Source organism: Chlamydotis macqueenii, chromosome 2, assembly GCF_036417535.1.
Source record: "Chlamydotis macqueenii isolate bChlMac1 chromosome 2, bChlMac1.mat, whole genome shotgun sequence".
Lineage (NCBI taxonomy): Eukaryota > Metazoa > Chordata > Aves > Otidiformes > Otididae > Chlamydotis > Chlamydotis macqueenii.
In genome coordinates this window covers 99,599,702-99,613,932 of record NC_141557.1, presented here as the reverse complement: position 1 = coordinate 99,613,932, position 14,231 = coordinate 99,599,702, and the positions used below count along the sequence as shown (strand labels likewise).

The 14,231-nt window shown below is 38.3% G+C and overlaps 1 protein-coding gene across 5 annotated transcripts in view; it reads left to right on the top strand.

Annotated features, from left to right (window-relative positions):
- The window catches only part of CARMIL1 (capping protein regulator and myosin 1 linker 1), a 194,852-nt gene that overhangs the window by 107,305 nt on the left and 73,316 nt on the right, over window positions 1-14,231 (top strand). For all 5 annotated transcript variants that reach the window (XM_086740524.1, XM_086740527.1, XM_086740528.1 and 2 more), the window contains exons 12-17: window positions 234-320; window positions 4,206-4,309; window positions 6,244-6,321; window positions 6,437-6,513; window positions 7,441-7,545; window positions 12,244-12,313. In XM_086740524.1, the coding sequence (XP_086596650.1) occupies window positions 234-320; window positions 4,206-4,309; window positions 6,244-6,321; window positions 6,437-6,513; window positions 7,441-7,545; window positions 12,244-12,313 (521 nt within the window). The remainder of the gene's footprint in view (window positions 1-233; window positions 321-4,205; window positions 4,310-6,243; window positions 6,322-6,436; window positions 6,514-7,440; window positions 7,546-12,243; window positions 12,314-14,231) is intronic.

The following is a 14,231-nucleotide window of genomic DNA, read 5'->3' as shown; positions in this document are numbered from 1 at the left end:
GCAAAGTTCCCTATCTGTTCAGTGGTTAGCAAAGAAGGGACCTTGACTACATCAATCATTTTTAAAGATTTATAGTCATAAAATGACAGGGTCATCTTGGGCCACCTCTCACAGTGAGTGCAGTTCCTCTGGTAGTTCCAGCAGTGCAATTTTCCCCTGGTGTGATTGCTGGGAAAACCTAACATCTCACAGTTAACCTGAAAACATCCGTTTTCTTTTTGCTCCCTCAACAGGTGTGTCATCTCTGAGCATCCAGTTCGCCAAGCTTCCAAAGGGACTGAAACATTTAAATTTATCTAAAACTTCCTTGTCACCTAAAGGTATGTTTTATAAGTATACCTCTTCTTCTAAAGTTCTAAAAGTTTTAGGCTTCCATCCTAATAATACCTTTTGTTACCAGATTATAAGGTAATTAATTCTGTAAATGATTCTCATGTGTATTCCTGCAGCTGCTTTTTTGCCGTCCTGGCTTGCTGACCCACTGGCTGTGTTCTGTGTCCACTTCAGTTCTTTGAAAAACTCTTACTTGCTTTTGTAAGCTTTGGACTTGAACCTGTGTTGTAAAGAAAGATTGAATTTAGAATTGGCATAAATGATACATTTCATATATGTTTCAAAAAGATGTCTGAAGCAAAAATGTGTAGGGAGTTTTCCAAATGTTCTACACGCAATTAGTTTATGAAACTAAGTATTGTGATAATGGCTGTTAAGCGGTTTGCTCTGAGTAAGGACTTCTTTGTTTTATAATGTACAAATTTCTGATTTGATATTGTAATTGAAATGTATATGTATTTTAAAAGCAATGCCAGTACTGAAACACAAGTCAGAAGCTTTCAGGGTTTTTTTTCCATTGCTGTTTCAGAAATAATAGATGCATTGCCCTCTTAGACTGTACAAACCCAGGGTCTCCTGTATAAAGCATGAATGTTAAAAATAGAAAAAATACACTGACATTATTGCAACATTTTCACAAATGTTGATGACCTGGAAAAGATGAGTGAGTTGTAGTCTACGAAGGACATTAGTTGATAACAGCTAGAAGCCATGCTCTTCTGTCCTTTTCATTATTGCTCTGTGAAGTGCAGATTCTGTGTTCTGCTGAGCTTTAAGGGTTGGCCTGGGGGAATATGGATGGGGAGCAAGGTTTGTTGTTGTTTTTTGAGTGTTCTGTAGCTCTTGTTATGCATAAGGAAATAGTAAACCCTAAACTGAATTTATTCAGTCATTATTAATAGGACTTTATTAAACCAGTAACTCCATTTTTGGTGACAAGCAATCAATTAAGAATCTTGACTAACCTTACATGTACTCTCAAGATTAAATGTTCATGAATTTGACAGAAATTCATGCAGTTCTGGTGTGTTCATTCATGCTGTGCTTTTCTTCATGTGATCTGAAGGATCTCAGCAAGTGCTTATGATCGTTGAGTCAAGAGAACACTCTAGCTACGCTTCTGTCTTTGTAAAGAATAAATGCCAACTTGATGAAGTTCATCCACAAAACTCTTGTCAGTAAAAATGAATTCTGAGGTTATGAAAAGAATTTGGAAGGTTTTTAACACTTTTTTTTAAGACAAATCTTTAAACAAAAGCTGAGAATATATTCTGGTATGTCTAATACTTGACTTCATGTGAATCCTAGTTCAGACTGCATTGCAATGACGATCTGTTCTCCAGAGAGTAACATGCCACCCTGTGTACTATCCCATGGCAGCTCCTCAGAATTCCTTAAAAAAGTATCTGCAATATCTTAAAATTGGAATTCTTATAACCCTCTCATCCTGAAGAAACTCATCTTCACCTCTTCGGTTATCTGCAAAGCTATCTATTTATCTTAGCCACTTTAACTTAAGAAGACACTACTGAATTGTTTTTAACTTGAGAGGCTATTTTTGTATTTGTAACAGTGGGGGGGGGGGGGGGGGAATATTATAGTGTTTTATGTGGGGAAAGTCTAAAGGAGACCTTGGATCTTGGATTCAGTAGACTCCAAGGTGCATGGAATTTTTTTTTCCAGCCTTCCTTTTTCCTTGTCTTTTTACTTTTTTTTTTTTTTATTTTGAACTTTTCAGTTTCAGAAATTCTGTAGAATCCCTCACTGGTTTTGACCTTTTGTAAAAAGCACTTTCTGTTAAAGATAAGTTTCTAAGATTGAGAAGTGAAGTTCAGATGGTAACTTCTGAAAAGATACTTCTTCAAATATTGTATCTCAAAGTTTCTGAGAGCTATTAACATTCTGAGCCTCCTAAGAGCAGTAAAAAAGCATGAAAGATTGTCTGCAAATGAAAGTGAGATTACTGTTACAGTATAGCATGAGGTAGGTGAAGTTCAAACCAAAATTTTATTGATTTGAAGATTCTGGTTAAATGGAAAACCCTAGTATACTTATTCAAAGATAGAGCTTGCTTTTCTGAGCGTGAGCCAAAGGCTAATTAAAAAATCCCTCATTTGCATTGTTTGCCTTCAGTGATTGAGCTGATTTTGAGCAGTTGGACCTTTTTAAACATGAAATGGGCAGCAATGTTATGGATTGTTTGATTCTTCTCCCTCAGACACTGCTCCTGTATTCCTAGAATTGGTTCTCAGTAGTATATGCTGAATTGTTAACAGTACATTACGTTTGTTTCTACTTCTTTTTGTTGCTTAAAATGCTGTTGAAGAGGCTCACTAAAGTGAATCCAAAACTATAAGCTCTAGTGCTTAAAAAGAGCTTCTAGATCTTTCAAGAAGTATTCATTTTCAGTTTACCTTTATAGATAGGGTGGAGATTCAACATTGTAAGGTTGAGATAAAAGAAAAATTACACCAAAAGAAAAAGTTTTGACACTTGGCAAAGATGTCCCTGTGCTTTGATTCTTTTCATTATTAAAAGCCTCCTGAAACCAAGAGCCATACCACTAACATGGGAGACTTTATTAATATTTGGAAGACTGGAAAACTAAAGCACTCAAGTGTTTAAAATTTTTCTTTTTTTTTACAGTGAGGGTGGTGGAGCATTGAAACAGGTGGCCCAGAGAGGTGGTGGATGCCCCATCCCTGAAAACTTTCAAGGCCAGGTTGGACGGGGCTCTGAGCAACCTGATCCAGTTGGAGATGTCCCTGCTCCTTGCAGGAGGGTTGGACTAGATGGCCTCTAAAGGCCCCTTCCAACTCAAACCATTCTATGATTCTATGAAGTGAGGTATTTTGGTCCCCAGTGGCTTGCTAGTTGCTTCCTCCACATCCTCACTGATAAATCCATTTCATAATAGTTTTTAATTGAAGAATGGGCATGTTCCATCCATTGAATGCCAGTCCATTTTCACTGACCAGCAGCTTTGAGAAATTGCCCATTATTGTGTAGTAGATCAAAACACCTGCCCACTTTACAGCTCTGGCCAGGCACTTAAAAAACACATGCATATAAGAAACACACACGTGCTGTGTGAAAGGCAGCAATAGCCATCTACAATGAATTAAAAACTTGGTGATAAGCTACGGAACCCTCAGATGAAAATTAAGTTTACTGGAAGTGGCCACATCCTAGTTTGTATTTGGAAAAGATGGAGAATTTTAGAGGAAAAAAGCTCTGACTGGTTTGTTCGCAACGTGAGCTTTTTAATTTTAATGGGAAAACTATGTATTGTTCTGATCAAGAATTGAGAGTCTTTATGCATCTCTTGATATGGTTTTCTGAAATTACAGGCAAATAAGTAATTGAAATATTTTTAATTTCTAGGCCTCATCAGTTGCTTTTGAAGTTCTGGCAATTAGAATTGTTAATGTACTTGGTCTTCCGCAAATACTTTCATCTAATTCCACAGATACTTTTATCAAAATATTATTATTTGCAAGGAGACACTGCCTTAACATTATGGAGTAAACTCTGTTTTAAAAGTCTGTTTCAAAATGTGATTGCACTGTTAAAACTATTTCAGACTTTGCAAAAGAGACTCCTTCCCTGGATCCAGGACCTATAACACACTCTGGCTCCATCAGGGTAGCTGGTGGAGTGTGGTCTGGGCAAAACTGGGTGTGCTGTGGCAGGGAAGGGTCTTGTATCCACCTGGTGATCTGTATTCCTCTGCTGTAGTACAGTGGTGGTAACAGGAGGTCATGAAACGTTTATGTATGCCTGTGTTCACTGAAATTGTGCACTTGCAGGGTTTGGGCTACTTTTGTCTAGAGTAGACTAAGTTGAGTGCTTCCTTCTTTTTATTTTTGCAGGGGTGAATAGCCTTTCCCAGTCACTGAGTGCCAACTCATTGATTGCGAGCACGCTTGTCTATCTTGACCTCTCAGGGAATGCACTCCGTGGTGATGATCTCTCAGTAAGCACTTTCTTCTCATTTGTGAGTTAATGAATGTATGTTTTAATTAATTGCTATGAGAAGGGCAAAGCCATTTTGTGTAGATCTTTTTTTTTGCCTGTACAGTTCTAGTAAGGATAGAAAATAACGTTTTGATCTCTACTCTTCAGTATATAGTCAGAGAATTAAATTGCCCCTCATGCCTAAATGAGTCCACATAATTTTAGTTCATGCTTTTAGTCCTCGGCTTATACTGATAAATGAGAAAACTGCAAGTGTGCCACTTGTTTCAGTGAACTTACCGTGCTCCCCAGGTTCTGTTTGAAAGTGACACAAAATTTAAAAAACTCATCTTCTTTTTAGCACTAAGTGTATTACAAATTTTTCATTGGAAACAATTTATTTTGACTTGGAAAGACTTAATTAGTTTCTGGTTTTCAGTATTTTTGTTTGTATAAATAAATCTGTACACTTCCTTGACACATGCTGTTGAAGCTCATGATTCTTTGAAGAATGTAATTATTTTTGAAATTCCTTTGTTCAGTTTATCGATTGCTATAGAGGTGCAGCTCTATTTTCTCCATAACAAAATCCACTTAGTTCTCAATTTGTATGTGTTCACTTTTTGACTGTTACATCCATATTTCTCTCTCACATCAAAAGTTGTGTGAATGTAAGTGTCAGGGTTTGAAGTACTGAGCATCTAAAACTTATAACACTAGAGTCACCCGATCTTACCATTTAAAGTGCAGTCAGACATGACTTGTGACTTTTTTACAAGTCTTACTAGTTTCAGATTAATCAGCGCATTGAACGAACTGGTCTTTTCAGACATAAGAGGTAAAAGTTTCAGCAGGACAAGAGGATTTAAAGATAGCAAGCAAATAGTTAAATGTAAAGACACTAGTGAATTACTCTTAAAAAGAGAAAAACATAGCAAATAATGTAAAAAGTAAAATAAAATGTACAACTTTGATAGGCAATGCTTAAAGAAATCTTATGTCTACCTACAGATATTTTAAGGGACATAAGTACAAAAAATGGGCCTTTTCTTAGCCTGTCAGAGAGAGAGATATGGTTCAAAGAGAAATATTATTAATAGTGAGATCTCTTAATCTGTGGGACAGTTTTCCAAAGGAGTAAGGAAATCCTGTTATTGAGCAATTAAGATAAACCTTAGTAAAGCATAGGGATTTTTAAAGCGGGGACTTTTCTTTCACTGTAGGTATAGGGGCTAAATGACCTAATTTTTAGAAAGATGGATCTATTTTAGAAGTGTCGAACATGCTCTGTTTGGCTGGATTTCATGTGGAGTTGAGCGTCCCACATTTCTGTGAATTAGGTCAGACTTTATCTTTCTGTATTGTTCTCTGAGACTAAAAAAAGCCCAAAATAAAACAGTGTACAGCAAGAAGTTTTACATACGCTAACATTTACATGACATATCCTATGCAGTACTATCAATATCAAAATCTTGCTACCTGTTCTGTGTTCTCCCTTAAACCTTTAGTGCAGTGCTGCCATTAAGAAATAACCGTGGGCTTCAGAGGCAAATTAGTTGCTTCCCTGTGCTTAAAGGGACTGGCTTAAATTTACAAACCAATTAGCCTTTCTGAAATGTAACAGCAAGCTGAGTGACATTCCAAGGTATTTCTGATTCAATTAATTATCATTTGCTGTGAAAGCGAATTGCAAGGTAACTCAAGACTTGTGCATTAAGAGTAATGTTTGCTAGATGTAGTCTGAGCACTGTTTTCCCCCTGTTTTAAAAAGTAATAGCCTTCAAGACAATCTGTTTTACTTTTGATTAGCTGAAAAGAAGTTTCAGACACATCTTGTAGTGCAATTTTATTAGCATTACTCATTAGTGTAATTAGAAATAGCAATCCAGTAATCGGTGTAATAATATCAAAATTAACGTGGATAATTCTTTTTTTTTTTTTTCTCCATTTTAGAGCTTGTACAATTTTTTGGCGCAGCCAAATGCCCTTGTTCATCTGGATTTATCCAACACGGAGTGTGCGCTAGATATGGTAAAGATGGTTTTTGTGGAGATTCAAATACCAAGGACACATTCCCCGCCTTCTATTCCTAGGTGCTCTTCTGGGTTTATATAAAGTAAAATCAGTCATTTTTATTATAAACCAGGTGTGTGGAGCCCTCCTTCGTGGATGTCTTCAGCATCTAGCTGTCCTTAGCCTCTCTAGGACCCTTTTTTCTCACAGGTACAGTTTAACTGTCATTACTCTCAACTCCTGCAATATTTTGTTTCATAATTTCTTGCTCTCATGTTGCACCTTTCTTTTTAAGAAGGAATCAAAGACTTTATAAAAGTCTTAGAAATCTTCGTTCTCTATGAAATAGGTATTATTTATTCCAAGAAAATTATTTTCTTTCTCTTTCTGCCATTTGCTAGGTGGTTGTAAAATAAGCTACCTTGTCTAATATGTTTTTTGTGATACTGATGCAGCAGAAACTCTCTATGTATCTTTTCTTTCTAAGAGGCATAGCATCAGGCTTTGAAGTCTGACTGACTTGACGCCTCTTCAAATTTGGTTTTTAAAGTGTGTATTTTTCATTATTTGATGATGGTTACAAACTTTTTTTTTTCCTTTTTTTTGTCCTTTTCTGGGAAGAAGTCCCTTTGAAAGTCTTCAACACTGAACATTGACTTTGTAGAATGCTTGCATTGGAGGAAATACGAACATTAGCTTCCCTTTTCTTCAAATCAGTGTCTTGGGTCCATATCAGAGGTGATACCTCATTAGGGATAAGCTACTCCAGCACTGAGTAATTATTTCTAGTGGTGAAAAGGCAATTTCAGGGTTTTTGTAGTGTCCTGTTTGATCTTCTGCTCATAAGTATGTTCACTATTAACCAGACCTAAATAATCATTGTTTGTAGTTCACCAAACAGAAGCTAGATAGTAATGTCTTCTGTGCAGCAGTGCAATGCTGAGGGTTGTTTGTTGAATCAACATTTTGATGATATTACATTTCTAAGCTAATTGAGAGCCACTGATTACAGAGATGTTGAAGGCAGAGCAAATTAAACGTGTAAAAGATCATTACAATTCTGATGGCTTGCATTCACTGTTTATTAGAATGAGGAGTGTCTAGATGCTGATACTTAATGCATTTGTTTACTTACAGAAAAGGAAAAGAAGTCCCTCCCTCCTTCAAACAGTTTTTCAGCAGCTCACTTGCTTTGATGCAGATTAATCTTTCGGGAACTAAACTCCCTCCTGAGCCTCTAAAGTAAGAATTTCATTTCATTTTCTCCTGTTGCCAAAAACATAGTTTGCATTGTTATTACATGAATACCTCATAAAAATTAAGGAAAAAGGATTTTGCCTTTTTTTTTTTTTCCATTTTGCCATTTTTGATATTGCAAGAGTGAGTTTCATAATGATCACTCTTTCAAGGAATCTTGTTTCCATCTCACAGTTGAGACTATTAATCATATTTTCTTCTGTGAGAATGTCACAGCTGTTTAGCTTCCATCAACATTTTTTTTTGTGATACATTTCTTACTCTGTGGCTTACAAACAAGCTTGTTTGCTTCACAGTAAAATGGGATTATATACTTGTGAGAGTGCCGTTCTTTTGAGGCTGCAGTATTGCAACAGCCGTTGTGAAACTGAACCTGTTGCACTGCTTGTGAGGAGAAACCTATTCCACAGACCTATGCCTTCCTTTTGAGGGGAGAGACAATGGCAGCAACTTCTAAGAATGCTAAGGATGCTAGAAATGCATCTCTTTGCTTTATGTCACCCATCCTGTGGCTAGCAGGTTCCGGTGATGTGGATTGGGCACTTCCATTTCCCGCTCAACCCTGGAGAGAAACTCCTCTTATGGCCTGATGCAGGCTGAGGGAAATTGTGTAGCACTGTGTCACCCTTCATGTGGTGTGTGCAGTTTCAACTGTGTTGAACTTTCCAGACAGAACATTTAAAGGTGTGTTTAAAGTCAAGATAGGTATAGACAGATAGATCTAATCTAGATAGGTCGTTCTGTGATTCTGGCAGAATCCTTGTGTTTATTGGACTAAATTAAATAAAGGGCCCTTTCCGGAGTGTCGACTAGCTAGCTAATATGCATTAAAACATACATAACCCTATCTGTAGTAGGCACCTTAGGCACCTAGACATGGTCACTAAGCATTTCGGGGAACACACCTCCAAAATCCCAATCTGGACAAAGATATAGGTATCTGTGTGTGTGTATGTATACTTATGTGATGGGGGGCCTGTCTTCTGAGGGAGAACAGGGAAGGGAAGTGGGCAGTAGCTCAGCAAGGGAGTAGATGGCAAAATCAGAGATGTGGGATATAAAAAGGAGTTAGTGAGTACTTGATGGAAAGCTTTTGATACAAGCTGGGGGGAAACAAAGAGAAAAGTGACAAGTGCCACACAGGAAGAGTAGTGTACATTGTTTTGGGATATTTCTTCTTAATGCAATTTGACATTGGAGGGGACAGTACAATGTGATGCTTAAATAAGATGCACGGGATTGAAATCAATATCCAACTGCAGGAGCCTATAATTATAGCTCTGATCTTGCACTCTCTTCTGTGTGATGCTCTTGGTTGCTGTCTTGTTTGCTTAGGCTTTACTAAGATTAGGAAATATGGTACTGATGTAGCTTCAAACAGAAAGTGATTATTGAGAAACACGTTGGTTGATTCTGGTTAATTTAGGGCTATTCATTCTGTGGTGGAGGGCAGCAGGGAGCTGTGTTTAATGCAGCAAGAACAACAGAGTATGTATGTGACTAATACAAGCAGCAGACAAGATCTTCCTCGTCCTTTCCAGCCAAAGTGATCTGTATTAGCAAAAACCTTCTTTGTTGATAATGTTTAAGCTAACCTGGCTCGGTTTGACTGAATTGGGTAAGAGGGAGTAACTTGCATGACTGGTGTTGGTGGAGGTAAAGAGGCAGTGATAGGTAGCGTAGGGATGAGGTGAGAGCGGTAACCTCTCTCGCCAGCACAGACAGTTCCCAAAAAGAGCGTCTGTCCGAAGTCCAGCTGGACACAGATGGTCTCAGAGTGTCCATGCCACTCTCAGCTGGCTGGCATTTTGGCATGGGCTTAACTTGTTTTGTTCTGCTGATAGTGCTTACCTCTGCCTAGTGGGTAGGACAGAGCTCTTTTTTGGTAGTTTCCTTGATGTGCTTTTTCTCTGACCTGAGTTTTTTCTCTAGCCTGAGCTGAGAGTATCTCTCAACACTACAGTGAACTATGATCTGCAGTACACATGCCTTTTCCTCTCAAACCCTGCATGGTTTGACTAATACACTTGAAAAGCTGTTTAGCCTTTTGGTCTTAACTGTAAAAAATTACAAAACTTCTACAGAACAATCCGAGATCATAGGATTTGTTAAAGACAAGATGGAAACATCTCCCCCCCCCCCCCCCCCGCCGCCCCAGACAGGCTTATTTGTCATTAACAAAATTGCAATAGTGCATGAGGGATGATTTTTAGATGGAAAAGTAAAAATGACATAGTGTACTGTAATAGTATTTCTCTGGTGTCTTTGATCAGTGAGTGTCAAAAAGCTTTTGACAACATGGCCCTTAGAATTGTTCTGTGACAGGAGAAGCTCCTGGTTTGTGTCCATGAACCAGGGATCACAAAGTTAGATGTGTGATTCAAGATCAAGCCCGTGTACAGAAAAAAATACAGATAAAATGCAGATACCTGACACTCTGAATCCCAGGTCTCCCTGATTAATTGTTATTTGATTTCTTTTTTTATCAACTTCCTTTGGATCAACAGTTGTGGTATGTTTAATTGCATATGCTAACTCCATGAGTTTGTAGGTGTTGGTTAATCAGTGCAGTCAGGGAAGGAAATGAACTTGCTTGGGCAGTGATGCACCTGTTAATGTAAGTAAAGCCTTTCAGGGAAGAGGTTTGCTAATAAAGCTGTACAGCAAGGATGCCACGTAGTGGGTGAGAAAAGTGTGCTTTTAGTCCTTCTACATAGTTAATATAGTTAATGTTCCATCACAGCTTGCTCTTTTTTTTTTCTTTTTTTTTAACTAAATGAAGCAGTTTATACTCTTTTGCTTGTTTAAGTGTAAGTCATTTACAGACATTGCCAAAAATTTTATTTTGTCTGTCAGTGCTATAACAACACAACTGTCTAATATGCTTCTCATAGAATGCTAATTACAAGGCCAGTTCTTGCGTTCTGCATCTAGCACAGTTGGCAAGACCTTTCCATGTACTGGCATGTGTGCGATTTAAACATAGTGGCTAAGTATAATTATATGTCTGCCTTTAGTGCTTTTGAATGCTTGTGATTTTTCATGATAAAGAATTGAGAAATCGTGATATTTTCTTAGGATGAGTTTATAGGGAGAGATTAGGAAAAAAAAAACAACCCCTTTTTTTTTTTTTTGCTTCTTGTGAGGAGAGAATGTTTGAGGCAGTGCTGTTTCTCTTTTATTAATCGGCATTTTTTAATGGTTGCACTGTATTTCTTATGTTGCCTCAAATGTTTAGGAAGTTCTTTGCAAAGTTATCATCAGCCAGAGTAACTTTCAGTAAAAGCATGTGTGGAAGGAAATACAGATAAGGATCGCCTCTGCGATAATGTATTTAAGAAGGGGAAAACAGAAAAAAAAAAAGAGAGAAGAGAAGATGTGAAGAACCTGAGCGGGGGCAGAGGCGTTATCACGGGACATTCTGCTACCAATCGGCTCGGCCTTGGCCAGCAGCAGGTCCGCCCTAGGCCCGGCCGAGTCCACTGAACAAAGGGGAGCGACTTCTAGCAGTTTCCTACAGAAGCTACCACCTTAGGCCCCCCCTCACTAACAAAACCACGACAATATCTTAAGAAGTAAATAAGCACAAGATATTTGCCTTTGGTAAGAGCAAAGGTCTGATTAACATTTATACCTGCAGGGCAGATATAAATAGCTTTAAATGAAAAACATTCCCGGGGTGCACACATTTTAAATGCAACTTTTGCACACTGCTTGCATAGCAAGTGTGTGGGCAAATGGCTCAGCCAAATGGATTGTTTTTTATCTCCATGCATCAGTACTTTGGATTCTGTTAGGTTTTTTTTTTTTTGGTGGAAATTAAGTTTGGGAGTGGAGTACCAAGTTTATTTTGGAAGGAAATTTCTCTGTTCAGTTACTACATCAAAGCAGCATCTATTCTAAAGATACTAGAAGGTACACACAGATTGTGTTTGCTCCTTCTCCAAGACACGTACTGTTGTGCTTTCTGATTTGATTGTATTAATACAAATGTGATATTAGCACTAACTTTTATATGTGGAAACAAACTTCTGTAAGGTTTTAAAGGTGGATTTATGAAAATCATTTTCAGTTGTTGCTACACTTCTCTGCCATTTGACCTAAAGACAAAGAATACCATTGTCTGGGAATATAATTTTGAGATCTGTACATATTTATTGGGTTGCAGAAGTGGAGAATTGTGTGATACTTGACCATGATCCAGCATTTCAGTGTTACAGGCACTGTGCCTGGCTGAAATGGCTGGTTCCACTGCATTTGCATGTATTAAAAAATGAATTTTTCCTAGAATTTTTGGAAAATCAGAGAGATAGTGCAGTCGTGCAACAGAACACTCCTTTTGTAATCATTTGATGCTCTTTAAAAGCAGATGTTGAGGAAAATTTGTCTTTGATGAATGTTAGATGTTGGTGTAGCATTAGCTTTACAGTTTCTTTTAGCCTTGCATCCCTGCAGTTGTTGAAGCTACTGGAGTGTTCTAAGTGTGGCAGGTTTGTGCTGCTGTTGTCATTTAAGAAGTAACTGCTCAAGTGGTGTGGTTTTATTTTGAAATGGTTCTTTGCATTATAGGTGTATTAACCCATGATCGCTTGCGTAATGATTATTTAAAACTGCCTTTTATTCTTCTTTTTTTTAATTTTTTTTTTTTTTTTTTTTAATGGTTCTAAAATTGATCTTTTTCAGAGCTCTTTTATTAGGCCTGGCTTGCAATCACAATCTGAAGGAGGTGTCTTTAGATCTCAGTAGCTGTGAGGTAAGAAATATTTATCAGAATGTGTTCAAAAGATGCAATGATATGGAATTAGAGTTCCCATGAAATCCACTGGGCGAGATGTTCTTCCTCTGTAGACAAAAGTTGTGGGAAAGGTAGAACTCAGAAGCAGTTATGGTAAAGATTAGTTGCTGTGTGATACAATATCAGGCTAAATAATGAGCACAGAGGTTCAAAGCACCTGCAGCACCTGATTGGCAAAACTGTCCTTGCAGTGTAACTGTTCTAGATACTGAGGCAGAGTGCTGTTTGCTGCTTGGCAGCTTCTGTTCTCCGGGGCTGTGGTTACCCAGGACCCTGCAGCAGGACTGCCCAAGGTGGCCAAATCTGAATGAGTAGCAGGAACCTGCGTGCCCTGATGGCATGTCTGTGGTTTGATTGTCTTCCTTCAAAACCAAAGACATGATTTCTCTTCTGAAGGTTTGCTTTTAACCTTGGGAGAAATTCTGCTTTCCTATTGAATTAATCAATTCAGGACAAGAGGGAACTTTGGTAAACATTTATAGAAGCATGCCATTAACTTAAGAGGCACTGTGCAAATAGCTTTAAATATCTCAAGATTAAATAAAAACAACTGTGGCAACTTGATTTGCTTTATGTTATTCCCTCTTGCTTCTCTCCACTTTGCTGTGCATTTTGTTTCTCAGGATTGTCCATACACTTGCAGGATTATACCTGTGTGGCTATGGTTTATGACAAAAGATCAGCCAAGACCCTGAGGAGCCAGTGAGGCAAAGTTCATAGAAACCTGTGTGGACTCTTGCCAAAACCAACATGAACCAGCTTAGGCTCGGTTCTTCTCTAGCTGCGCGGCCACTTTTTCCTTTTTAAGCGGCAAAGAAAGCCTCTCACTTGTTAGGCAGATCTTTCCAAGTCCATCACCTGAGTATTAACTGTTCTGGAAGTGCCTTTCAAGTGCAATGCTTTCCCTTTAAGTAGAAAACATGCAATTTGAACATGTTGAGGTGCAGTAATCCTTGCCTTAGGTTTGTAGTTGATTGCTTTTGGAATGTGCATAGATTTCCTTATGAAGAAAAAAAACAAATCATTGTGAATGCGTTTCATAGTTTGTTTTGGTATTTTTTACTTTTAAAAAAATGGTATTACTTTGAAGAGCACTACATGTAAATTCCAAATAGAAAAGCTTTCAAGTCAAGTACACATGCTTCTGACTTCTGAGTACAGAGATCAGACGGATGATAATTTTTCTTTCAGAGGGAGGAAGGAAAAGGGAGGAGTAATTAAAGTAACAAAAATGAAGTCCTGTAATCATAACCTTAAAATAATAAATCAATGAAACACAAACATAAGTAATGAGAGAATAAATTAGCATGTAAATCAACAAGGGCTAGCAGGAGTGAAAATGTTATCATTTCATTAGATAACCCCCAGGATGGGATATGGAGGAGTCCTTTGAGGGGAGGATTAGCTTTATTGGATACCAAAGCACAAGTGGTCATGGCCACCTCTCATGACAGAAAGGAAGGAATCATGCCCAACTTGAGGTGCTGCGTTCCCATAGCTGGTCCCTCCAAAGTAACAGCACTTCCTTAGAGCCTTCTCTTAACATTTTTTCACATCACTGAGCTTTATCCATTCTCATGTGCTTTGGAAAGAAGAAGTTATGCTTCCACTAACGGGGAAGTTGGTGTGCCAGAAGCTGGGAGTACTCTCAGTGGGCACAGCACTGCAGGGTCCTGCTCCACCTCTCTCTGACCCTTTGTGAGCTGGGCAGGGCAATCTGCACCCAGAAACAGAGCTGTGAGAAGCTTGGAACCAGTGACCTGCGCTACTCCCCAGTTCCTGCAGGCACAGGCTATTAGGAGGCTGTTAAGCTGATGCTTCAGCTTTGCCCTCTTTCCTACAGCAGGCAAGCTGTACTCAACTATGGAAGGATAAA